The sequence below is a fragment of the Elephas maximus genome, chromosome 6 (genome assembly GCF_024166365.1).
Source record: "Elephas maximus indicus isolate mEleMax1 chromosome 6, mEleMax1 primary haplotype, whole genome shotgun sequence".
Classification (NCBI taxonomy): Eukaryota; Metazoa; Chordata; class Mammalia; order Proboscidea; family Elephantidae; genus Elephas; species Elephas maximus.
The window spans coordinates 30,059,656-30,085,211 of record NC_064824.1 but is presented as its reverse complement, the minus strand read 5'-3'; the positions used below and the strand labels follow the sequence as shown (position 1 = coordinate 30,085,211).

Here is a 25,556-nt window from a genome sequence, read left to right as displayed (position 1 = left end):
GTGGTTAAGAGCTATGGCTGCTAACCAAAAGGTCGGCAGTTCAGATCCACCAGCCCTTCCCTGGAAACCCTATGGGGCAGTTCTACTCTGTCCTGTAGGGTTGCCATGAGCTGGAATCAACTGGTGGCAGCAGGTGTGTGTTTTTTTTTTTTTAAAGACTGATCATGAGTTTGATCCACTAAGAAAATTCTTTGATTACAAATCCCAATGACATAAAACCTCACCGCACGCAGTGAGTAAAAGGTTGTTGTTTTTACTTGCCTCCAAGTTGGCTGCAACTCATGGCAACCTCATGTATGTTGTTGTTGGGTCACAGTGACCCCATGTGACACAGCAGAATTGTACCATAGGATTTTCTAGGCTATAATCTTTACAGGAGCAGACTGCCACTGTGTGGGTTTGAACTGCCAACCTTCTGGTCAACAGCTGAGTGCTTATTCATTGCATCACCAGGGCTCCTTTCACATTTTGTGTAACAGAACAAAATGCTGCCCAGACCTGTGCCATCTCCAGGATCTTTGATATGTCTGAGCCCATTGTGGGCGCAGGCTATTGTGATCCAACCCTCCAAGAGAAACTGGCAATAATTCAATGATAAGAGACAGCTTCTGGGTCACCAACACACATGTTGACATGGAATTTATTCTGAAAACCACAGCACTTTTTCAAGGGGAATTTTTACTTTTATATTTGTTAACTCTAAAATTAGATATAATTTGTCACTAGCACAGTAACATTTAAGCTTGTTATTCCATAGGATTTAAATACCAAATGGTGTTCAATTTACTTGGTGGTAAAGACTCATGCTTTTTGTAAGTTTTCTTTAACATTCCATTATAAGCCTATTAAGAAAAATTTTCCTAATCATGTGGGGAGCATGAATTTAAAAGTGACTCACATTCAATTTGAGACTACCACATTCACCCTAAAAGAATGGGGGAAGACAAAGATAAAACAGTGAGCCTGCGCAGCTGATTTAAGTGCACCAACAGGTATTAAAACCATTTGGTATTATAATAGCAAAGATAAAAAACAGAACAGTTAGATATGAAAGGTGCAATGTTACTTTTCAAATGAGGAATTAAAATCAAATTTCAATTATCCTGCTAATAATGAATCAACTTGAAATGCTGAAGTTTGCCTTCATATATACTTAAGACAATAAGCAGGGTAATAAAAATAGTCTGGCTTTTTTTTTTTTTTTACTAAACAATGGTATTTAAGTAAAATGGTGAAAGAATGCAAGTGACCTAGGCTTCAGTCAATTTAAAGTTAAAGCAATGAATTTTGGCTTTAAGCAAGCTATTTGTTTAAAGGCACACCAACCAGGCCATAGGAACAAATTATGAAAGAGAGAGTTTGAAAAAGAAGCGAAGTCTTGTGGTGAGATCATTTACTGGAAGTAGAAAAGTCAGCCTGATTCAGCAAATCGGACATGTGTAGCCACATAAGAATTTCCAGAACTATTTAGGCTTGTGATTTCTACCAGCATTTTTCCAGGGCTGGTAGGAAAGCCACATTTATATTAATATTCACTAGATCATTACTGACTTTGGAGAACTTAAATAAAAATTTAACGCTTTCAATCTAAATGATACTACTAAATGGCTTCCTTTCTCTTCCATCACACTGCCATTGACCTAAGTGCTGTGCACAAGAAATAACTTGGAAAACAAAACAACAGAACGAGAATCACACAGAATTAAAAGAGTAAATGTAGAAGCAAGGGGGACCGAAAGAGAGCAAAATATATATAAAAACACATACTGTTCAAGATAAACCTCTACGCCAATCTGATAAACCAAATCAGATTAATGATAATAAGAGATTAAAAAAGAAAGCCAATCTAAACTATGCATAAAGCTTTTCCTTCCATTTCAAAAATATTCTAAGGACCTTTCACAGGCTTGTTTTCATAGCAAATACGGTCCTAATGAGTATACACAAATGTCATGAAGTCTTCTATGGTTCATTTTCCTACGTATATCTCTCAAAATAACATTCTAAAAACAGCTGCAGTAAAGTGTGAAAAAAAAGAAAGATGGCAAGAATTAAGGCAGGGTTAAATATTTCTAAACATCTGTTAAGATACATCACAGTACGCATGTTACTCTGAAATAAACAAACACCAAAACTCATGTTTTTTTGTAACTTAAAATACAAACTTCAACTAAATATCATTACTCTAGAGCCCTGATGGCATAGTGGTTAAGAGCTCAGCTGCTAACCAAAAGGTAGGCAGAGTGAATTCACAGCTGCTTCTTCGGAAACCCTATGGGGCAGTTCTACTCTCCTCCTGTAGGGTCGCTATGAGTCTGAACCAACTGGGCGGCACCTAACAACACCATTACTCTATTTGTCAAGAGATAAAGATTATGTTGGAGATCAGTACCCAGTATATGAGTGTACATTTTATTTCAAAACTAATTACATAAACATATCTGACTTAGTATGTCTGAAGATTTGATGTGTTAATCACCAAAAATGAGACAACTAAAGCTAATGCGTGATAAACAGGAAAGTTTGACATCTTAAAAAATTACTGCATTAGCAAATGAAATATTTCTGCCAAACATTTAACTGTTTCAAAGAGTCATTCCAAAACAAAGTCACAACAAATTAAGCCCAATTTGAAATATTTGAAACGAGTCCAACACAATTAAGATGTATCATAGAAACGACTAATAAGCCTGCCCAAATTACATTTTGTACGTTAGCATTTGAAATCATTTAACTGTTAAGTATAAAATTTAAAAGAAGAATACTGATACAATACTTTGATTAAAAAAATGTTTTAAATCCATCGTTTGACTCAAGGGACCTGGCAAAACCTAACAGTGCGTGGCAGTTTAATTGATCACAAATTTAAAAAAACAAAAACCACCACCCCGCATTTGAAGTAAAACGTTTATCACGTGATCTACCTTTACTGTTAATTTAGAACACTAACTCCAACAGTAAAATCCATGACCAACTAACTTTTTTTCTGATTATGAATTTACCTTAAAAATTGATAGTAAAAAAAAATACTTACATTTCTGTTGAACTTGGTGAAAGAATGGTGCATATAAAACCTGTGCATATAAACAATCGCAGTGTTTATCGTAAGCTGAGAACTGGAACGTAACATTTAGGAAATATTTCAGAAAAACAAGATCCCATTTCCAAAACAACTGGTGGAAAATTCCTGATCTACGGTTCTTTCCTAACGCCTCCCATTCTCTCAAAACTACAAAACTGTAATAAATAAATAAAAACCTGCCGGTGGGAGATGGAGAAAGAATAGACTCGAGCCTAAAAAAAATAGTAATAACAACTGCTGTCTATTTCACTTTAATACAGCAATTATGAGAGTCCAGGAAGTATTTTTCAATGGCTACGACTTAGTCTAAACTCAGCATCAAACACCTTGAAACGCACGGGCACACATCCATACAAAACCATCCCAAGAACATAAAGACTTCCACGGCGCTTCCAAGGTACGAGAGAACCGCCATCAAACCGGCGAGGAGCGCGGGGAAAGGCCGCGGAGAACACTAGAGCCCTTCAGCACCTCTAACCCTCCTACCTCTCAACCTCTTCTCGGATCGGGAAAAACCGAAGCAGCCGCCCCTTTTCTGCGATTATTCCTAATATTCTTCTCTCGCCTGGGCGGCACTCCCATCCCCCGCCGCCGCCCCGCGCGGCACTAAACAGATTACACAACGCCGCCGCCCGGCCCGCATTCCCGGGCCCCTCTCTCCTCTTCCCCTCCTCCGCTGGCCCCTCGCGGCCTACCGAGCCCGAGCCCTCCCTCCCTTACTGCGCGCCCAGGCCCAGCCAAGGCGCCATGTTCGTGGAGCACCAGGCCGGACCACCGGGACAGTACGAGACACAGGGCGTGAGCGGCGGAGGGCCTAGAACAAGAAAGGATACACATTGAGACGCTGCCCCATGTCCTGGATGAGGTTGGCCGCCTGCTGCCGGTACGAGAGCTCTTTATCGGCCTCCACTCCGCAGCGGCGGCTCGGCGTGTTCTCTAGCTGTTCCCGAGTAAAGAACCAGCGAGAAGAAGCTCCACGGCCCGACGCCATGACACTTCCTCCTCCGCCCGCTCCCTCACCCACCCCCCGCCCCTCCCGGCTCGCGGACGCCCCGCCAAGGCCGCGCGACCCCGCCCCACTCCGCTCGCCGTAGGCCGCGCACCGCCCCTTTTCACCCCCCGCCACCGCCCTTGCGCGTGCGCGTGCGCGGCCCTACCGGCTCTGATCCTTTGCTTTTTTTTTTTTTTTTTTTTTTTTTAAATTTCTCCCGGCCTCGGTCTCGCCCGTGAGACCACAATGCTCCGCGCTGCTTGTCATTTGGAAGCGCCCAAGGTGGGGCTGGAAAGCCTGGTGACGTAGTGGTTAAAGAGCTACGGCTGCTAACCAAAAAGCTGGCAGCGCGAACCCACTAGGCGCTCCTTGGAGACGCCTTGGGGTTTTGGTTTTGTTTAAGGTGGGGTCCCGCTCGGACGGGAAATGTTGGCGTGGTGCATTCTGGGTCTAGGATTGGTGGGCCGAGGGGGCGGGGAGGAGAGGAGGGAAAAGGTTGGGTTCTGACGGGGAGGAGGAGTAGTCCGGCGGCTGCGAGGTTGGGTCTGCCCCGGGCGTGTAGTCTGAAGTGGAGGAGGGTGCTTGGAATGAGAATGTGGCCGAGCTTTGGCAAGAGATGAGCTGCTCTGCTCGCGGCCTCGCTGGAACCCCAAGTTCTCCGTTTGGATTCGTCCCCGCAATCTCGTAGGCTTTCGACTCTCAGGTTCATTGAAAACAGCCTCCGCCTTGCAGGCGGCTCTGAGAGGAATCCAGCCTGGGAACATGTGTAGGAAATAACTCCCCAAGTTTGTGCCCAAAAAACCCCAAACCAAATCCTTTGCCGTCAAGTCGATTCCGACTTATAGCGACTCTATAGGACAGAGTGGAACTGCCCCGTAGGGTTACGTTTGTGCCACTGAGTGCTTTTTTTCTCTGTATTATTTGAATCCCACAACCACGCAGGTGGTGGCTTTATTTTACTTGCCAAAGGTTATTCAGTTAGTAAGCGGAGGAGTCGAGACTGTAAACTAGGTCTTATTCCAGACTGGGGATGCTCAAACCTAGCAACATTGAGAATAGCGCGGGCCAGGGCAGTGTTTAGTTCTGTAATATACAGGGTCGCTATGAGTCGGAACCGACTTCGCGGCACCTAACAACAGTAATAGTTTGTGTTAGAGAAGGCTAGAGAGAGGCAGACAGTGCAGGGAGAACTGAGTGAAAATTTTGTCGTTAGCATTTGATACAGTAACGCCCCACATAGCCTACTGATTAATCCCTTCACCTCTTCCTGGAAGAAAATGCCACAGAGCTCCATTCTGGGACTCCCAGGGCCTACTGTGTGTGAATAAAGTTTAAAATTTTAACTATTTGCCAAAGGTAACAGTACAAGCAGACATACCTCTAAAAGGCAAGTAACGTTACTTGTAAGTTCGTGAGTAAAGCTCCAGGATTTTGTAATTTCTGTTTTGGGGTTCCTGTGCTCAGCATACTGTTCTATCTTGGCGCTGCCTCCCCTAATTGCACTACAGGATCTATTGATTTGGTCGTAGTGGACAGTCATCATGAACAACTGTTCAAGTAATTTCTTACCTGCCTTGCTTGCCTCACTTCTTAAGCTGCTTAGAAGTTCCAGGGTCGATTGACTTAAAGCAAGGTTTAAAAGTGTCACTTTCTAACACCCCCTCGTGATAAAAACTCCCAGCAAACTAGGAATGGGGGAAACTTCCTTAACTTTGTAAAGAACATGTACAAAAATCTACGGTTAATATCATACTCAGTGATGAGGAACTAGGTTTTTCCTTAAGATCCAGAACAAGGCAAGGATGTTCCCCTCTCACGACTCCTTTCTACATTGTACTAACAGTCCTAGCTGTTGGAATAAGAATAAATAAAGAAATAAAATAAAGACTGGGAAGGAAAAAAAAGTATAACTTTGTTTGCAGATGGCATAACTGGGTAGAAAAATCTCAAAATACTAGCAAAAAAGCTGTGGAACTGATAAGTGATTATAGCAACGTCATTGAATACAAGGTTAATATACAAAAGCTTTACTATATACCAGCAATGACTAATTGGAGTTTGCAAGTAAAAACACCATACCATTTAAAATAGTTCTAAAAAAAATGGAATACTTAGGTGTGAATCTAATATATGTACAGGGTGTATATATGGAAAACTGTAAAACTCTGATGAGAGAAATCAAATCATCGAAACAAATGAAGCTATATTCTGGGATTATGAATTAGAAGACTCACTATTCTTCCTAACTTGATCTATAGACTGAACACAATCCCACTCAGAATTCCAGCAAGCTATTTTATGGGTATGCACAAATTGATCCTAAAGTTTATATGAGAAGGTAAAAGACCTAGAGTAGCCAACACAACACGGAAGAAGAAAGTTGGGCTGACATTACCTCACTTCAGAGCTACAGTAAGACGGTATAGTGTTGGCCAAAGAATAGACTCAGGGATTCATGGAACTAAGTAGAGAGCCCAGAAATAGACCCACACAATTTTTTTTTTTTTTTTTTAATTATAGTCAACTGTACTTGCCAAACGGGCAAAGGCAGTTAAATGGAGAAAGAATAGTCTTGCTAGAGCAACTGGACATCCACATGCAATAACAACAAAAAAAATGAATGTATACCTTTCACAAAAATTAACTCAAAATGTAAAACACAAAACTGAATCCTTAAAGGATAACATAGGAGAAAATTTAGGTGACCTTGGGTTTGGTAACGAGTTTTTAGCTAAAAGACCAAAAGCATGACCTGTGAAGGAAAAAATTGATAACTTGGACTTTATTAAAATTAAAAACTTATGGTCTAGGAAAGATGCTCTTAGGAGAATGAAAAGGCAAGGTATAGACTGGGAGAAAATACTTGCAAACACATAGCTGATAAAGGACTTGTATCCAAAAATACACAAGGAACTCTTAAACTTTAAAGAAGAAGACAAAATGTGGACAAAAGATTTGATCAGATGCCTCACCAAAGATTATACAGGTGACAACCATCTGTACAACTATGAAAAGAGCTCAACATCATATGTCGTAAGGGTGTTCTCGGCAGTATTTTATAATTGTGAAAGACTGGAAACGTGAATGTCCGTGAATTCAGGGTTGAATAATTATGGTACATCTATGCAATAGTCAGTGATTAGAAAGGAGGCAGTTGATAAGTGGAATTACCACCAAAGTATTTAGTAGGGGGGGAAAAAACAGTAAGATGCTACTGTTTGAGTAAAATGAAAAAAAATACAGTAAACATGTAAGTAGTTTTAAAATCATATGTTATCTTTGCAAGAATATACAAAAAACAAAATTGGTTCCTTCTGGAGGTGGAGACTGGGAGACTGAATGATTTGAACTTGATCTGTTTCCTTTTTTTTTAATGTGTATGTGTTGACTTTTTCAAAAACACTTAAAATTTTTTAAGTTGTGAGTAGTTTTTTATACTTAAAAATGGAAATTAAAATTCACTTTTGTTCAATTTTTTAAGTTAAAATACTGTGTTTTCTGTGAAAGTTCACATGGCAAGTTAGGTTCCCATTTAACAACCTCTGTACAATTTGTTCTGTGACATTGTTTACATTTTTCAGTGTGTCAAATTTCTCATTACTTTGTTCTGGTTGTTCCAGAATGTAGTTTCCCTGCCCCTTACTTGGCTTTTCGGTAAATGTTGACCATTTGGTCTGATATAGATTTTTTAAAGGAGCACAGTACTCATGGATGGTATCATTTATTTTATGAGCCGATCTGTTATTTAGCTAAAAGATTACCTCATGGAGTAGTTTTGGTTCAAGGTTTAGAGAGCACCTCAGGGCAATAGTCTTGAGGAGTCTTCCAGTCTGAACCAGTCCAGTAAGTCTGGACTTTAAGAATTTGAGTTCTCTTTCACATTTTGCTTCCATTCTGTCAGAATCCATCAATTGTGTTCCTGATTAGAACAGTCAGTAATGGTAGCCAGGCACCACCTAGTTCTTCTGGTCTCAGGGTAGATGAGGTTCATGTAGACTATTAGTCCTATGGACTAGTTTCTTTTCTAAGTCTTTGATTTCCTTCTTTCTTTTTTACTCTAGATGTATAGAGACCAATAGCTGAATCTTAGATGGACACTCGAAAGCTTTTAAGACTCCAGATGCTACTCACCAAACTAGGATGTAGCACGTAAACTTTATGTACTATTTTATGCTAATTGACTGAGTTGTCCCACGAGCATATGGTCTTAAGCCTTCAGTCCCCATAAACCAATCTTCGAGGTGTTCAGTTAAGTCTAAAGAGTATCTGTGTTTGTGCTCCCTATGTGATTTATTGTGTATTTGTATATATATGGCTGCATACACTTACATATATATAACAAACAGCAAAAGTCAAGTTAGATAACTGGGACCTCATAAAAATTAAATACTTCTTTACATCTAAAGACTTTATCAAAATAGTAAAAAGACAACCTCAAGACTAGGAAAAAAAATCTGCATATAGATGCATATATGCCCACGTGTCCATACTTACAGAAGTACACAACTAACCACACCCCTATTTTTAGTTTTTGATGCACAGTTGTGTATTTCATAGCATTGACAAAAATGTCATTTTTTCTTGTGTACTTTTTAGTGACATCATTTACCTTAGTCAAGCTGTGCACACTTCACCCACATTTGGTGTTGTATTTCCCATCACCAAAAATAATGTGTCTACTATCTAGAGATTGATCCTCACTCCTGCCGCAAACCTATCCCTGGTAACCACCAGTGTATTGTTGGTTTCAGTGTATATACCTATTCTTGTCTTTTTATAATAGTGAGATCATACAGTATTTGTTCTTTTGTGATTGACTTATTTCACGCAGCACAGTGTCCTCCAGGTTCATATATATTTTTTTTTTTTTTGAAAAGTTAAAAATTCCTTAATTTTTTATTCCTGGTACCACTACCACAATTTACAGGGCAATATACCTGATGTAATGAAAAGAAAAAGAAAAAGACAAAGCTACAACAGATAGAAGACCTCAGGAATGTACATCTAATTGACACTACATTGCATTAATCAATAGCTGCACTTTTGCAAACTGTGGCTATGACAGTCCTGAACAAGAAGGGTTTCCTGTTTAAGCTGCAGTAACTTTTCTGACTATGGATCATCGTTCCTTCTGTGGCAGATTTTTACAGTTCCTCTAATGCATTTGGGACGACTGTCTCAAAGTAACCTGCAGCTTTCCTGACAACTCCTCGCTCTCTCTCCTGCTAAGAACTGTAGCCCTTTTCTGTTGAATTTTTAGAACCTCCTGCTACCATATCCACCACTTCCACCACCAGATCCATAACCACCTCCATAAGGACTGCCCGAGCTTCTTCCACCAAAACTGCCCCCCTTCATGGGTCCATAATTTGATTGTTGTTGTCCACTATAATTTCCAAAATCATTATAGTTTCCACCACCATAGTTACCACCGCCAAAATTTCCTCCTTCATTGTAACCATCATATCCTCCACCACCGCCACCATATCCACCACCTTGGTTTCCATATCCTGGTCCACCACCATAGCCCCCTCTACTACTATAACCAGGACCACCGCCATAGTTGCCACCATCACCTCCAAATCCATTATATCCCCCATCGCCTCCTCCATAACTACCTCTGCTGCCACCACCTCCACCACCATAGCCTCCTCTTCCACCGAAGTTTCCACCACGGCCAAAGTTCCCTCCACCACCTCCAAAGTTTCCTCCACGACCCATAAAGTTGCCAGATCCACCTCCACGACCTCGTTGTGATCCAGCAGACTGCATCTCTTGTTTAGAAAGGGCCTTTTTCACTTCACAATTGTGCCCATTAATAGTGTGGTATTTCTGAACAACAATTTTATCAACTGTATCATGATCATCAAAAGTTACAAAAGCAAATCCTCTCTTTTTTCCACTCTGCCTGTCTTCCATTACTTCTATGGTTTCAATCTTGCCATACTTTTGAAAGTAGTCTCTCAAATTATATTCTTCTGTATCTTCTTTAATGCCACCAACAAAAATCTTCTTCACTGTTAGATGGGCACCAGGCTTTACAGAATCCTCTCTAGAAACAGCTCTCTTTGGTTCCACTACACGACCATCAACCTTGTGTGGTCGCGCACACATTGCTGCATCCACCTCTTCAACACAAGAGTAAGTCACAAAACCAAAGCCTCTGGAACGTTTTGTTTGGGGGTCTCTCATCACCACACAATCTGTGAGTGTGCCCCATTTCTCAAAATGTTCTCTTAAACTATCATCTGTAGTTTCAAAGCTCAGGCCACCAATAAACAGTTTTCGCAACTGCTCTGGTTCCTTTGGATCATGGCCCTCCTCCCCCCGGCGGCGACGGCGACGGCCGGAGTCGGGCTGGGGGCGACCGGGCGGCGGTTTTACCTCCATTTTGAGACCGGACTCGCCTCTTCCAACTCGGGTTCAGTATGAGACCCCAGGTTCATATATTTTGAGAAATCATCATTATTCTTTATGGCTGCATAGTATTCCATTGTATGTAGGTACCACATTTTGTTTATGCATTTATCCATTGATGAGCACTTAGGTTGTTTCCATCTTTTTGCTATTGTAAATAGTGCTGCAATGAACATAGGTGTGTGTATGTCTGATTGTGTCTTCAGTATTAGATTTCTAGTGTATATACTTAGCAGTGGGATTGCTGGATCCCAAGGTAGTTCTACTTCTAGTTTTTTAGGCAAGTGCCATACTGTTTTCCACAGTGGTTGTACCATTTTACAATTCCACCCGCAGTGGATAAGGGTTCCAATCTCCCCATATCCTCACCAGCATTTGTCGTTTACTGTTTTTTTAAATCAGTGCCATTTTAGCAGGGTTGAGGTGGTATCTCATCATTGTTTTCATTTGCATCTCTCTAATGGCTAATGTCACTAGTGTTCAGTGCATCAAATCTATTCTTGAGATGGTCTCTAAATTTGGGTGGGATGTACTCAAGGTCATATTTTGGCTCTTGTGGACTTGTTCTGATTTTCTTCAGTTTCAGCTTGAACTTGCATATGAGCAATTGATGGTTTGTTCCACAGTCAGCCCCTGGCCTTGTTCTGACTGATGATATTGAGCTTTCCCATCATCTCTTTCCACAGATGTAGTCAATTTGATTCCTGTGTGTTCCATCTGGTGAGGTCCATGTGTATAGTCACTGTTTATGCTGGTGGAAGAAGGTATTTCCAATGAAGAAGTCGTTGGTCTTGCAAAATTCTATCATTTGATCTCCGGCATTATTTCTATCACCGAGGCCATATTTTCCAACTACTGATCTTTCTTCTTTGTTTCCAACTTTCACATTCCAATCGCCAGTAATTATCAATGCATCTTGATTGCATGTTTGATCAATTTCAGACTGTAGCAACTGATAAAAATCTTCTATTTCTTCATCTTTGGCCCTAGTGGTTGGTGTGTAAATTTGAATAATAGTTGTATTAACTGGTCTTCCTTATAAAAAATCCTATCACTGACAGCGTTGTACTTCAGGATAGATCTTGAAATGTTCTTTTTGATGATGAATGCAACACCATTCCTCTTCAAGTTGTCATTCCCAGCATAGTAGACTATATGATTGTCAGATTCTAAATGGCCAATACCAGTCCATTTCAGCTCACTAACGCCTAGGATATCGATGTTTATGTGTTCCATTTAATTTTTGATGATTTTCAATTTTCCTAGATTCATACTTTCATACATTCCAGGCTCTGATTATTAATGGATGTTTGCGGCTGTTTCTTCTCATTTTGAGTCGTGCCACATCAGCAAATGAAGGTCCCGAAAGCTTTACTCCATCCACATCATTAAGGTTGACTCTACTTTGAAGAGGCAGCTCTTCCCCAGTCATCTTTTGAGTGTCTTCCAACCTGGGGGCCTCATCTTCCAGCACTATGTCAGGCAGTGTTCCGCTGCTATTCGTAAGGTTTTCACTGGCCAATGCTTTTCAGAAGTAGACTGCCAGGTCCTTCTTCCTCGTCTGTCTTAGTCTGGAAGCTCATCTGAAACCTCTCGTCCATAGGTGACCCTGCTGGTATCTGAATACCGGTGGCATAGCTTCCAGCATCACAGCAACAGGCAAACTCCCACCGTATGACAAACTGACAGACACATGGGGGGCTCAAGTAGAAACATGAGACTAAATGAGCAGCTCCTGTCTGGAGGCCAGATGAGAAGGCAAAAAGGGACAGGACCTGATTGAATGGACAGTGGAAATCCGGGGTGGGAAGGAAGAGTGTGCTGTCACATTTTAGGGAGAGCAGCTGGGGTCACATAACAATGTGTGTATAAATTTTTGCATGAGAAACTAGCTTGAACTGTAAACTTTCACTTAAAGCACAATAAAAAAAATAAAAATAGATAAGTGGTAACTTTGGTGAAGGGTAAGACACTACACAATACACAACTTGCTCATGGCAAGGTGATGGAAGCTCCATAGACACTTCCAATCTTCCTGAGGGACCAAATTACTGGGCTGAGGGCTGTGGGGACCAACGGTCTCAGGGAACAGCTAGTTCAACATACTTTATAAAGAAAATGTTCTACTTTCTATTTTGGTGAGTAAGTGCCTGGGGTCTTAAAAGCTTCTGAGTGGCCATCTAAGATACTCCACTGCCCTTACTCCGTGTGGATCAAGGGAAAATGAAGAAAACCAAAGACACAAGGGGAAGATTAGTCCAAATGACTGATGGACCACAAGTAGCACAACCTCCACCAGACTGAGTCTAGCACAGCTGGATGCTGCCCAGCTACCACCACCAATTGCTCTGACAGGGATCACAATAAAGGGTCCAAGACACAGCTGGAAAAAAATGTAGAACAAAATTCGAATGCACAGAGACACACACAAAAAAGACAGAGACTGGAGAAACCCTGGGAGTATGGCCCTGGATACACTTTTAGCTCAGTAATGAAGTCACTTCTGAGGTTCACACTTCAGCCAAAGGTTAGACAGGCACATAAAACCAAAGGAGACTAAAAGGACACACCAACCCAGGGGTAAAGACTAGAAGGCAGGAGGGGACAGAAAAGCTGGTAATAGGGAATCCAAAGTCAAGAAGGGGAGAGTTAACATGTTTGGTAACCAATGTCACAAAACGATATATATACTAAGTGTTTAGCGAGAAGCTAGTTTGTCCTGTAAACCATCTAAAGTACAATAATAAAAAAAAAAGAAAAAAAAATTTTGTCCTGTATTTCACTGATTCTTCTTTTCGTTGTTTCAATTCTACCTCTATGTCTTTCCATTGGGTTGTTTCTGTTATTATAGTGTTAAGCTTCTGAATTTCTAATTTCTGTTTTCTTAGGTATTTCTCTATTTAATTTGGCATTTTGTTCTTGTATTATTTTCCTGAATTCTTTTAGTCTTTTTCCTGGATCTTTGTACAGTCTTAATAGTAGCATTTTGAATTCTCTGTCTGGCAGATCTATTACGTGTTCTTCTTCATCGACCGTTTCTGTCACATTATTGTGTTTGTTTAGCCATTTTTGCCTGCAATTTGTAATTGACTGTTGTCTTTGAGGCATTAAGGATTTTATTCTGTTTATTTATGTATATATATTTTTAGATCATGTGTTTGGTTTTTTGTTTGTTTTGCTTTTATTTTGATGTATCAGGGGCTTAGCCTCTTTCTTTTTCTTTGGGTTGCTTCCTTTTATATGTATTGTTTTAATTGTTGTTTTGTGTTATTGGCCTGTGTATGACTTTGGTGCTGATGGTTGTCTTGTTGTCTTCACTGACAAGCGTGGTGTGCCACACACACCTGGGGATCCAATGGCATTAGGTGTGTATGACTTCCTTTAGAGGGTTGTGTGGAGGTGCAAGAGCAGGTCCCTTCCTGATGTGAACCACCAGATGTCAGGTGATCAGGATCCCTTCACAACTTTTAGGGAGAGTGCAGTCCCTGCGCTTTGGCACAAATGTCTACTTCAGCCCCTGTGGAGCAGGACAGGCCATGGGCCAGGCGGAGTTGGGGTGGGCTGTGCACCAGGTACACAAGGGCAGGCCAGGCAGGGCCAGGTGGACATCAGGCCAGGGAGGGGGAATGGAGCACTGAGCATGGCTGGTGAGCTGGGGCAGGTGGAGGTTGGGCTGGGTGCATGGGAGGAATGCTGGGGCTGCATGGGTGGAGTGGGTAGGTGCAGGTGGAGTTTGGGCTGGGGCAGAGGAGTGGAGTGCTGGGATGTGTGTGAGTAGGTTATGAAGGGGAAGGCAGAGGTCAGAGGTCAGGCCAAGATGAAGTGCTGGGGCTTGTGTGAACGGGCTAGGCAGGGGTGGTTGGAGTTGGGCTGGGGTGAGGGAATGGAGTGCTGTCATGCATGTGAGTGAGCTGGGCTGGGGTGGGTAGAGGTCGGGCACATGTGGGAGAGGGAGTGAAGTACTGGGGTATACAAGAGTGGGCTAGGGAGGGGTAGGTTGAAATTGGGCCAGGCAGGGTAGGAGGGACAGAGTGCCTTTGTTCAATTTTGATTTGGAAAAATTCTTCAGAACGGTCTATTTAAACAGATGTAAAACTGTCTTGGAGGAAGTACAGCCAGAATGCTCCTTATGAGGATGGTGAGACTTTGTTTGGCTTACTTTGGACATATTTTCAGGAGGGACTAATCCTTGGAGAAGGACATCATGCTTAGTACAGGGTCAGCAAAAAAGAGGAAGACCCTCAACAAGGTGGATTGACACAGTGACTGCAACAGTGAGCTCAAACACACCTAATATCGTGAGAATGGTGCAGGACAGGCAATGTTTTGTTCTGTCACACAAAGGGGTGATATGAGTTGGACATGACTCACGGCACCTAACAGCAGTGAAGCTGATACTTATCTTGATGAGGTTACTTTTCAGTGATTACTTTGAACACAGGTTTTTCAGGTTGAATAATATAAATTGAGTTGAGTGAGAGCTGGCCCCCTTTTCAGGGGAGATGGAGGGAAGGTACTATCAAAGGGAAAGATAGAAGTACTTGGATGGCTATGAACTGGTGTTTGTTTCTTTGGAATCTGGTTGTGGTGAGATTCCCCCCACCCACAAGGGGTATATTTTGGAGAAGTACTTGTATTAGATAAAGAGAAAGCCGAAAAGGTGATTTTCCTGAGAGCCTTTGTGACACTATGGTGGTGAGCAGTGTTGTTCCAGGGCCAGGTGGTCATATATGGTACTAAGGCTATTCTCTTAACCTTTGCCCAGAACCTTGTACAGCTGCTAATGGCATCAAGAGAGTGTCACCTATCACCAGATAGTTACCTTGTCATGGACACTGTTAGATTGGTTTGTGAGCAAATATTAGATATTCCTTTGGGGAAGTCCAGAAATAATAGCGGAGGAGGCATTGTGCAGAGGGGTTACCACCAGGATAGTAAGAACTCAAGCCATTGTGAATAGTTACAAGTTTGTGAGGCCTAGCAATTTGGGTTTCACTTAGAATTACATGAATTCCCCACACACCCAGTTAGGACTGGCTTCTAGCTCCTTTCTTTGCTCGTTTTAGGAAGCTCTGTTTTTATGTAAGGAATTTAGTATTTATCTGTTCAACAGATATTTATGGAGATGTTACTACATGCTAGGGAATTAAAATTGTATAGGTCTGCATACGTGACCTTCCCTTTTGTATGTCTCAAAGGTATTAAAATTCAGTATGTCCAAAACTTAACTCATGATCCTACCCAACAAACCTGGCCTTCTTTCTGTGCCTCTTGGATAAATGGCACCACTATTAGTTCAGTTTCACAGGTCAGAAACTGAAAGTCGTCTTTGTTATCTCTCTAAACCTCACCTCCCATTATTTAAACCATCACCAAGGCCTCTCAGTTGACCCTCCTTATTATCTCTGGAGTCTACATTTTTCTTCACCACCAGCACCACCACCACCAGCAGCACTTTGATCCAAGCTATTCCTCTTAAATTCCTCTTCAAGCTGTTGCCACCTTTCAGTTCAAAACAGTCAGTGTGCTCAACTACAGTTATGTCATCCTCTACTTAAAATCCTTCTCATTGCTTTTCAGATAGACAAAATTATTCAACTGATTTATGGCACCGTATGATTTGCCACTTTATACCATGAAAATCTTGTTTTCTCATGTCTAGGCCCAGTGGTCTTCTTTCTTGCAGTGTCTCTCCTGCCAGAAGGGTTTCTTTCATTTATGCCATTCCCTCTGACTAGAATACTCTTCTTTGCCTCTGGACCTTTTTGCTCTTGTTTGCTCTTCAGATCTCAGCCACACTTCTTCTGAAAAGTCTTTCCCCAACTTTCTGACGAAGCCTCATAAGCTCTCTATATACCGTGTGCCTCTCCTTTGTAGCTCTTGTCATAGCAGCAATTTTATATTCATTTGCTTGCTTATTTGATGCCTGGATACCTGTCTCCTTAACTAGATTATAAACACCACTGATGGCAGGAAACATGTTTGTTTTTTTTTTGCTCTATCCCAGCACCTAGCATAGTTCTTGGCACATAATAGGTCCCTAATAAATACCGTTGAATTAGTGAGTGATTGAAAACATATGTCCTGCTCTCAGGGAAGTCCCAGGCCAGTGGAAAAAGCAATTGCAATTCAAAATGATAGAGGTGCTGTGTTAGAGGTATTTACGGATGGCAGTGATGACAGAAAGAATTCACTACTCTGGTATGTGTCAGAACATCTTCGTTGAGAGGGTATATTTTGGTTTAATTTTAAAGGACAAATGAGGAAAACTAAGTAAGGCAGGATGTGAAACACTACATATCACTTTGGGGAGATCAGATCATGAAAGGCTTGCAGATTGTGCTGAGGAGTTTGGGCTTCATCTTAGGCTAGAGGTTATGAAGATAGAAGACGAAGATATAATTAAGATCACAGCAGAAGGAGAAATGGAAGGATAATTGAGTTGCATAAAAAGTTAAATTTATTCAATTAAATGGACAATCCTTTATCCTGAGATTATGATGTAACTGCATTTTTTATAATAAAATGTCCTTAATGTAAAATGTCTTTCTATTGATTGTGACAGTTGATTTTTAAAAAATGTCCTTGTTTGTCAAAATCAGAAGTTAGCAATCTTTGTCAGTACCTGCCCCTTTTAAAAATGTCACTGATCAGTGAACTCCCAAAGCCTAGAAGCCATAACTTTAGGTCCTGAGGAATTTTAAGAGAGAAAGAGAGCAATGTAATTAGATAAATACTTTGGAAATTTTTCTTTGGCAGCAGGGTGAAGGATGGATTGTACCAGAATAAGCCCAGAGGCAGGGGTACAAATAAGATTATTATAGTGATGATGGGAGAGGAGAATATGAATTTATTTAGAAGTTATAAGGGAGAAAGAATAGACAAAAAATGAAAGATAAGAAAGTGTAGAATCTATTGAATTTAATGACAAATTTGCTATCGATGAAGGAGAGGATTAAGGTAAGGGGCGATGCCATTAATGAGCAATGAGAGCGTAGAAAGTGGAGCTGAATTTTGGGATAAAAGGATTGATTTACAGTTGGGGCCTTTATACACCATAATATGGTAGTTTTGGTTTTATGTATAAAGCTGTTAGGACTTCTTGAAACATTGTCTTCTTTTGACTTCTGGATACAAGTTTTCCTGATTTTCCTCCTACCTCACTACTTAATGTCCAACTCTGTCTTTGCCTTTTGACCTCTCAGTGCTGGGGAGTCCGAGGAATCAATCCTGGGTCCATCTGGTTCTCTGCTGCTGCTTTTCTCCAGGTGATTTCATCTAATCGCATTTTTTAAAATACCTTCTGTACATTGATGAGCTGTTCCCAACCTTTCTCCTGAGCTCTCCAGACTAGTATACCCGGCTGCCTACTGGACATTCCTGCTTAAATGCCTGTTAAATGTCTGAAATACAAGTCCAACAACAAAACTGTTGATTCGGTCCCCTCCCAAGCCTGTTCCCTTCATAGTCTTCTTCATAATGGTAAATGGTAATAAATCTACCCAGCTGCTCAAGTAAAAAGTTGGGAATGAGGCGTCTATGTGTAATGTGGAGCCCTGGTGACACAGTGGTTAAGTGCTTGGCTGCTAACCAGAAGGTCGGTGGTTTGAACCCACAGCTGCTCCATGGGGGAAAGTTGTAGTAGTCTGCTTCTATAAAGATTTATAGTCTTGGAACCCTATGGGGGCATTTCGACTCTGTCCTATAGGGTCGCTGTGAGTCAGAATTGACTCGTTGGCAACGGGTTTATGTTTAATATGTGAATGAGTTTACTACCAATAAATACATATGAAAGTCTAAATGTCCCCAGGATTATGTGCCTAGAAAGCTGTTCACTACACCCAGATTAAAGAGAAATTTACTTGTGTTTCCTTCTAGTACCTACATGATTGTATTTTTCACAGTTCAATCTCAAATCCGTTTGGAGTTGGAGTTTGTCCTTATGTATGATGTGGGAAATGAATCTAATTTTATTGCAGCATTATTTGTAATTGCAAAATATGGGGAATTATTTGCATATCCAAGTGTAGGAAATTGGTTGAATAAACTGCAATATGCACGTGGGCACACACACACGTACATATACCAAGGAGTCAGCTTTACTATATCTCCTGTCTCCCTCACATTCATCAAGTGCTGTTGACTCCACCTACCACCACATCTCACCGTCCCAATTCTACTACTTTTGCTCAAGTCATTATTATTACTTGCCTAGCTAATTTCCCTACTTCCATTTTTGACCATCTTGTAATAATTCTTTATATAGCTACTAACATCATTAAAAAAAAAAGTCAGAGCATGTCACAGATCAGTTTAAAATCCTCCATGGCTTCCTATGAGACAAAATATAAAAATCTAAACTCTTGACAATGAGCTACTGATCTGACCAAGCTTTCTGGTTTTGTCTCCTACCTCTGTCTCCCTTGCTTACTAGCTCTTTCCTGCCTCAGAGCCTTTGCATTTTGCCTGGAAGGCTCTTTCCCATGGCCATCATTCATGTCTTAGTTCAAAACCTTGTTTATTTATTAAAAAAAAATTGTTTTCAATGTCCTCTTTAAAAAGGCTTTCTCTGCCTCCACAATTTACTATTTTACTTCTCATGCTTCCCCCAGGCACTATCACAGTTTCTTGTTTTAATTTCTTCATAATATTTATCAGTATAAGAAAAATGTCCTCCCTTCCTTCATTTCTTCTTCTCTTTCTTCTTTCTTCATTTATGTTCCCCTCTCCCCATTGAAGAAAGAATCTTTGTATGCTCATTGAAGTAAAGGTCATTCAACTTTGTAAAGTTCATTGTTGAAGGAATCTTTTCCTTTTTGTTTACTTCTGGAACAGCCCTGGCATAGAGAAAACACTCTGTGAATATGAATGCACACACACAATATGTATGTATGTATGTGTGTATATAATATTGAACGGAGTGATCAGGTTACTTTCTATAATAAAAAACAGTCATTAAGCACTATGTTAAAAGTACTTAAATACAGAATATTTGAAAAAATAGACATTTCCCTCAATTAACGGGGAAGGAAAAAATAACAACATATATGAAGCCGTATTAATAGCTGATTTGTTCAACTTTGTTTTTCTCTTTAGGCTCATTGGCATAATAAACAGAGTGGTAGGTGGGTGTAATGGTTACTGTTATGTGTCACCTTGCCTAGGCTGTGATCGTCAGTCGTTTGGCAGACACTTTGTGATCACCTTCCATTTTGGGATCAGATGTGAGCAGCCAGTCAGTTGAAAGGGAAGTTTCCTTGGAGATGTGGCCTGCCCCCAGTATAAAATGGATGTTATGGCAAATCTCGTTCTTTTTCTCAACTCTGCATTCATCTAGTCGCCTGACCTCTGGTTCTTGGGACTTAAGCCTACTGCCTGACCTGTAGATTTTGGATTCACCAACCCCTACAATCCTGTGAGACAGCAGAGGCCTTCAGCCTGACACCTGACCTGTGGATTTAGGACTTGCCAGCCTCCACAACTGTGTGAGTCATTTCCTTGAGGTAAATTCTCTCTCTGTATATCTCTATATGCTTCATTAGTTTTGCTCCTCTAGAGATCCCAGGCTAAGACAGTGGGTAAAGTCCTAGAAAGCAACAGGAGAGACAAGAAAAAGATGGAGCAATGAGCTCAATAGAGTGAAAGTAATGGGATAGGCATAGTTTAGCAAAAATTAGATCTCTTTACTCTGGAAAATACTAAATGATGCAGGAAGCATCAAAAGAAGATGGAAGGAATACACAGAGTCATTACACCAAAAAGAATTAGTTCATATTCAACCATTTCAAGAGGTGCCATATGATCAGGAACCGAAGGTACTGAAGGAAGAAGTCCAAGCTGCTCGGAAGGCATTGGCAAAAAACAAGGCTCCAGGAATTGATGGAATATCAATTGAGATGTTTCAACAAACAGATGCAGTGCTGGAGGTGCTCACTCGTCTATGCCAAGAAAATATGGTAGACAGCTTCCTGGCCAACTGACTAGGAGAGATCCATATTTATGCCTATTCCCAAGAAAGGTGATCCAATCAAATGTGGAAATTATAGAACAATATCATTAATATCACACACAAGCAAAATTTTGCCGAAGATCATTCAAAAACAGCTGCAGCAGTATATTGACAGGGAACTGCCAGAAATTCAGGCCGGTTTCAGAAGAGGATGTGGAACCAGGGATGTCATTGCCGATGTCAAATGGATCCTGGCTGAAAGCAGAGAGTACCAGAATGACGTTTACCTGTGTTTTATTAACTATGCAAAGGCATTCGACTGTGTGGATCATTACAAACTATGGATAACACTGCGAAGAATGGGAATTCCAGAACACTTAATTGTGCTCATGAGGAACCTTTACATAGATCAAGAGGCAGTTGTTCGGACAGAACAAGGGGATCCTGATTGGTTTAAAGTCAGGAATGGTGTGCGTCAGGGTTGTATTCTTTCACCATACCTATTTAATCTGTATGCTGAACAAATAATCCGAAAAGCTGGACTATATGAAGAAGAACAGGGCATCAGGATTGGAGGAAGACTCATTAACAACCTGCTTTATGCAGATGACACAACCTTCCTTGCTGAAAGTGAAGAGGACTTGAAGTACTTACTAATGAAGATCAAAGTCCACAGCCTTCAGTATGGATTGCACCTCAACATAGAGAAAACAAAAACCCTCACAACTGGACCAAAGAGCAACATCACGATAAATGGAGAAAAGATTGAAGTTGTCAAGGATTTCATTTTACTTGGATGCACAATCAACAGCCATGGAAGCAGCAGTCAAGAAATCAAAAGACGCATTTCATTGGGCAAATCTGCTGCAAAGGACCTCTTCAAAGTGTTGAAGAGCAAAGATGTCACCCTGAAGACTAAGGTGAGCCTGACCCGAGCCATGGTATTTTCAATCACATCATATGCATGTGAAAGCTGGACAATGAATAAGGAAGACCAAAGAAGAGTTGACGCCTTTGAATTGTGGTGTTGGCGAAGAACATTGAATATACCATGTACTGCCAAAAGGATGAACAAAGCTGTCTTGGACGGCGAGACTCCATCTTACATACTTTGGACATGTTGTCAGGAGGGATAAGTCCCTGGAGAAGGACATCATGCTTGGCAGAGTACAGGGTCAGCGAAAAAGAGGAAGACCCTCAACAAGGTGGATTGACACAGTGGCTGCAACAATGAACTCAAGATAACGATTGTAAGGATGGCGCAGGACCGGGCAGGGTTTCGTTCTGTTGTGCATAGGGTCGCTATGAGTCGGAACCGACTCGATGGCATCTAACAACAACAACAACTCTGGAGAAGGTCTAGCACAAATCGCATGTCAATACTCAACTCGGGGAAAAGAAATGTGAATGAATACAAAGTAAGAGAGTAATTTTGAAAAATTATATTTGATTTTGGTTTTCAGCAAACTTACATGGACCACAGATGCTCATCATCCCTCGAAGGACCACGCTCATTTTCAGCAGCCCACTGGGGCCATCAGTGAAGTGAGGAGAACCTGGCTGCCTTGGTACTGCCCTCCCAATTCCCGCAGCTACCTTTACAAATTCTGCTTAGTATTTTACACTAAAAGGGCTTCTGGTAAATGTAAATTTATAGACTTGAACTTTTCTCCAGAGTAGATGTCATTTAGTCTGCAGCACGTGATAGTATAATTTTGCCTTCCTGTTTCCCATTCTCCAACCCTAAAGAAAACTTATCCGTCCTTCTGTACTCTGTCCACGTTCCACCTTCGGTGAAAATCTGCCCAACAGTTTGAGCCTAAACTGAATTCTTCTTTTTTGACCCTCACACGGTATGTGTTGGTAATCATACCATGAGTATGTGTCTTCTTACCTCCTTAACTGTGTTAACTGGACTGTTAGCTCCTTGAGGTTATAGAATATGTATGTCATTTATTTTGTGGAATCTAAGCTCTCCCTGGTCAGTTCTGGGCTAATGGAAAGTGTTAAAAATGATTTGAAACAGGTTATTTTGGGTGCAGCTCACATGTATTTGTGCAACGTAGATAACCTACCCGAGCCCTCTAGGACGAATCTGGTTTTGGTCTTTCTCCATATGTATCACTAATGACATTTTGTTTTTCATTTCTGCCACACTAATTAAAAAGCTTCTGGAAACATCATTCTTTTTATTCACATGATGAAATAATGTACTGCTTTTCAGAATGAAAACACTTGTGAATCATTTTAGTTATGAATAATTTTGGATATTTGGGGATATTCTATTTCTGGGTGAACTATTTCAAAATAGGCTTTCAGTAATGCATGCAACACACACTTTAAAACAAAAATAGAATATCTTCTTGAAAGTTTATAGTAAATTCAGTCATTCAAATTGTTTTCTCTCAAGACCCAAAAATGCTAGGGCATTTCCAGCTTTCAGTTTATCCTGGAAAAGAAAAGGAAAGGTTTTATTTTAAATCATTATGGGCTGTTTTTAAGTACTTTATCGTGTAGTATTTACTGGGTTTTGAAAAAAATCAACTCCCTAAGATGAAAGAAAAACATTAGCAGGTTAAACAATGAAGCTGTTACCAGAATCCTCTTGACCTGTGTTTTGCCCCACTATTTGAAATCTAAATCTGAAACTTGATAGTAAAGGGTGGGGAAGAGACTTATAAATGAGAGAGCCCTCTTAGGAAAATGGCTTTCTTTGGAAACCTCTAGAGGACCCTCCAATATGTCTTAAGGACTATTTAGAGACAATACAGAGAAGTGGTAGTTTGGGCCTGTGGAACAAAGAGCTGGAAACAGTGCCCAGAAGTCACCTGGCCATCCCCCCCGCTTCTAGGCATATGTGTTGTCCTTTTGAATGGACCTGAATAAAAGCCCTTTTGGAACGAGAGGTGATATGGCTGAAGGGTCTCAGAATATTGTATAAATCTATACATCTCATATAATGTACACATGAAAAAAGGACTCCTAAATTTTTCTCTGCCTTCGCCTCAGCTAAAGACTAGATCAACTCCACAGAGAAAGCACCAGTGAGTTGAGGGGTAACTTTCTGATAGCCTCTGGAACAGTTCTGCTCTGTGACACATGGGGCTGCTGCGAGTCAGAATGGCCTCCACGACAGCTGCCAACGGCGAGCACCTACTCACGCTTAGGTTTGTCATTGTTGCTAGTTGCTGTCGAGTGGATTCCGACTCATGGCGACCCCATGTGTGCAGAGTAGAACAACTGCACAGGGTTTTCAAGGCCGTGACCTTGTGGTAGCAGATCACCAGGCCTTACTTGCAAGGTGCCTCTGGGGTGGATTTGAACCACCATACTTTCGGTTAATAGTCCAGGGCTTAACCATTTGTGCTACCCAGGTATATCGACAGTATTTTAAAACATGGTTAATATACTGTACACAAAGCAAATTATACTATGTACATTGTTTTACAGTTTGTTTTTTTAGCTTAATAATATATTTTGAAAATTTAATTCTAATTCTTTTTTTATGGTTGAATAGATTCCATTGCATGGGTAAATTGTTACTTATTTAACTATTCTCCTGTAGATTGTTTTCAGTCTTTTGTTATTACAAACAATGGTTACAATGAGTAACCTTGTACAGAATGTCATTTTGAATTCGTGATCGCATAAATAATTTTTATGCAGTCTTTATTGAAAACTTGGAAGTGATATACAAATACAAATAAATAATAAACCCGTTGCCGTCGAGCTGATTCCAACTCAAAGCGACTCTATAGGACAGAGTAGAGCTGCCCCATAGAGTTTCCAAGGAGCACCTGGTGGATTTGAACTGCTGGCTTCTGGTTAGCAATAATAATAATAATAAAAGGCATAGAATAATAAAAATTATTATTCCATTAAAGTCTTAATTGGGATATTTAGAGTAATCTGATTTCAGTTTAATTTTGGTTAACTGTATAGAAAGTTTTTCATTTTCAACCTTTGTTGTGAGAAAAAGCTAAGAAAAATCTTAATGCAGCTTCCTACTTAGTTCAATAAACATTCCAGAATTTAAGATTTTTAGTGCCTTAAGATGGTTATGTGCCAAAGGGGACACTTTCTACATAAAAAAGTCTGAGATTTCCCAGTTAATAATTTGAAACTAGTACATTTCTGATGGCTCAGTGGTTAAGCATTTGGCTGCCTCTCCTTGGAAACCCCATGGGGCAGTTCTACTCTGTTCTCTAGGGTCTCTATGAGTCACGATTGACTTTACGGCAACACATTTGGTTTTGGTTTTGTTTTTTTTAGTACACATCAGAATGGACTCTACTTGGCATCTATTGACGTGGTTCAAGCCTATTGAGAAAAAAAATTGGTGAGCAGTGTCCCTGGTGGCGCAGTGGTTAAGGATTTGGCTGCTAACCAAAAGGTCGGCAGTTCAAATCCATCAGCTGCTTCTTGGAAACCGTATGGGGCAGTTCTGTTCTGTTCTGTAGGGGTAGTTGACTCAATGGCAATTTTTTTTTTTTTTAATCTTCAAGGATTGAAGCAGAGAGTTAGAGTCCAGGGAAAATTTTAGATTCTAGTTCAGAAGAAAGCCAAAAATTATGCAAAAGGATTATGAATAAGACTTTCCTAACATTTATTAAGTGTTTATACATCACCATGTTTTCTTTTTTGGCCACCCCTGATTCCTGGTAATGATCGGTGGCGAAACCCTTAGGAAGAACCTGGACTTTTTGGTGGGGCTGGGGGTGTGGAAGTAGCAAGGGAAGGGAATCTGAGAAGACTGCGTCTAACCAAGGGGTAGAACAGTAATGGCAGCATTGTAGCACATCTCAGTATCATTTACCCACTGTTAAAGTCAAATGCAAACAAAACAAAACTAACCACTTACTTGAGGGTTTTGATTCCTTGGGTCACTGATGATCCAGATTTTAGTTTTAATATCCAAATAACCAGAAACATTTGAGAGTGGTAGATTTGTAACAATAATATTAAAGGAAAAACTTAGATATTATTATTCTTATGAGTCATCTAAGATACAAATATTTATAGTAAATATGTCTTATGAGTCATCTAAGATACAAATATTTATAGTAAATATGATTGTTACTATTTTTTTTCCTTGACTCAAAGGACTCAATTTCATT

At 40.6% G+C, this 25,556-nt stretch overlaps 3 protein-coding genes across 8 annotated transcripts in view; all 3 read right to left on the bottom strand.

Annotated features, from left to right (window-relative positions):
• CCNT2 (cyclin T2) overlaps positions 1-4,096 on the bottom strand; it is a 45,711-nt gene extending 41,615 nt beyond the window's left edge. For 3 of the 4 annotated variants that reach the window (XR_007518083.1, XM_049889225.1, XM_049889226.1), the window contains exons 1-2: positions 3,916-4,096; positions 3,035-3,116 (exon numbers count right to left, since the gene is read on the bottom strand). Coding sequence is in view for 2 of the 4 variants with exons in the window: in XM_049889225.1 (XP_049745182.1) it covers positions 3,035-3,116; positions 3,916-4,073 (240 nt within the window). In the remaining 2 variants the exon portion in view is untranslated. Of the gene's footprint in view, positions 1-3,034; positions 3,117-3,915 lie in introns of those variants that run through there. The other variant, XM_049889227.1, reaches the window with a different exon arrangement.
• Positions 4,097-9,214: 5,118 nt separating this feature from the next.
• LOC126078574 (heterogeneous nuclear ribonucleoprotein A3-like) lies at positions 9,215-10,506 on the bottom strand. Of its 2 annotated transcripts, XM_049889218.1 has the most exons (2): positions 10,458-10,506; positions 9,215-10,391 (listed from the first exon to the last, which is right to left on the bottom strand). In XM_049889218.1, exons 1-2 carry the CDS (start codon positions 10,461-10,463, stop codon positions 9,330-9,332), a joined length of 1,068 nt encoding a protein of 355 aa, XP_049745175.1. In that variant the 5' UTR covers positions 10,464-10,506; the 3' UTR covers positions 9,215-9,329. The 2 variants fall into 2 exon arrangements, with proteins under 2 accessions (XP_049745175.1, XP_049745174.1); XM_049889217.1 differs by having other exon boundaries at positions 9,215-10,503.
• Positions 10,507-22,825: 12,319 nt separating this feature from the next.
• ACMSD (aminocarboxymuconate semialdehyde decarboxylase) overlaps positions 22,826-25,556 on the bottom strand; it is a 120,305-nt gene continuing 117,574 nt past the window's right edge. For both annotated transcript variants that reach the window (XM_049888961.1, XM_049888962.1), the window contains one exon: positions 22,826-22,888. In XM_049888961.1, the coding sequence (XP_049744918.1) occupies positions 22,826-22,888 (63 nt within the window). The remainder of the gene's footprint in view (positions 22,889-25,556) is intronic.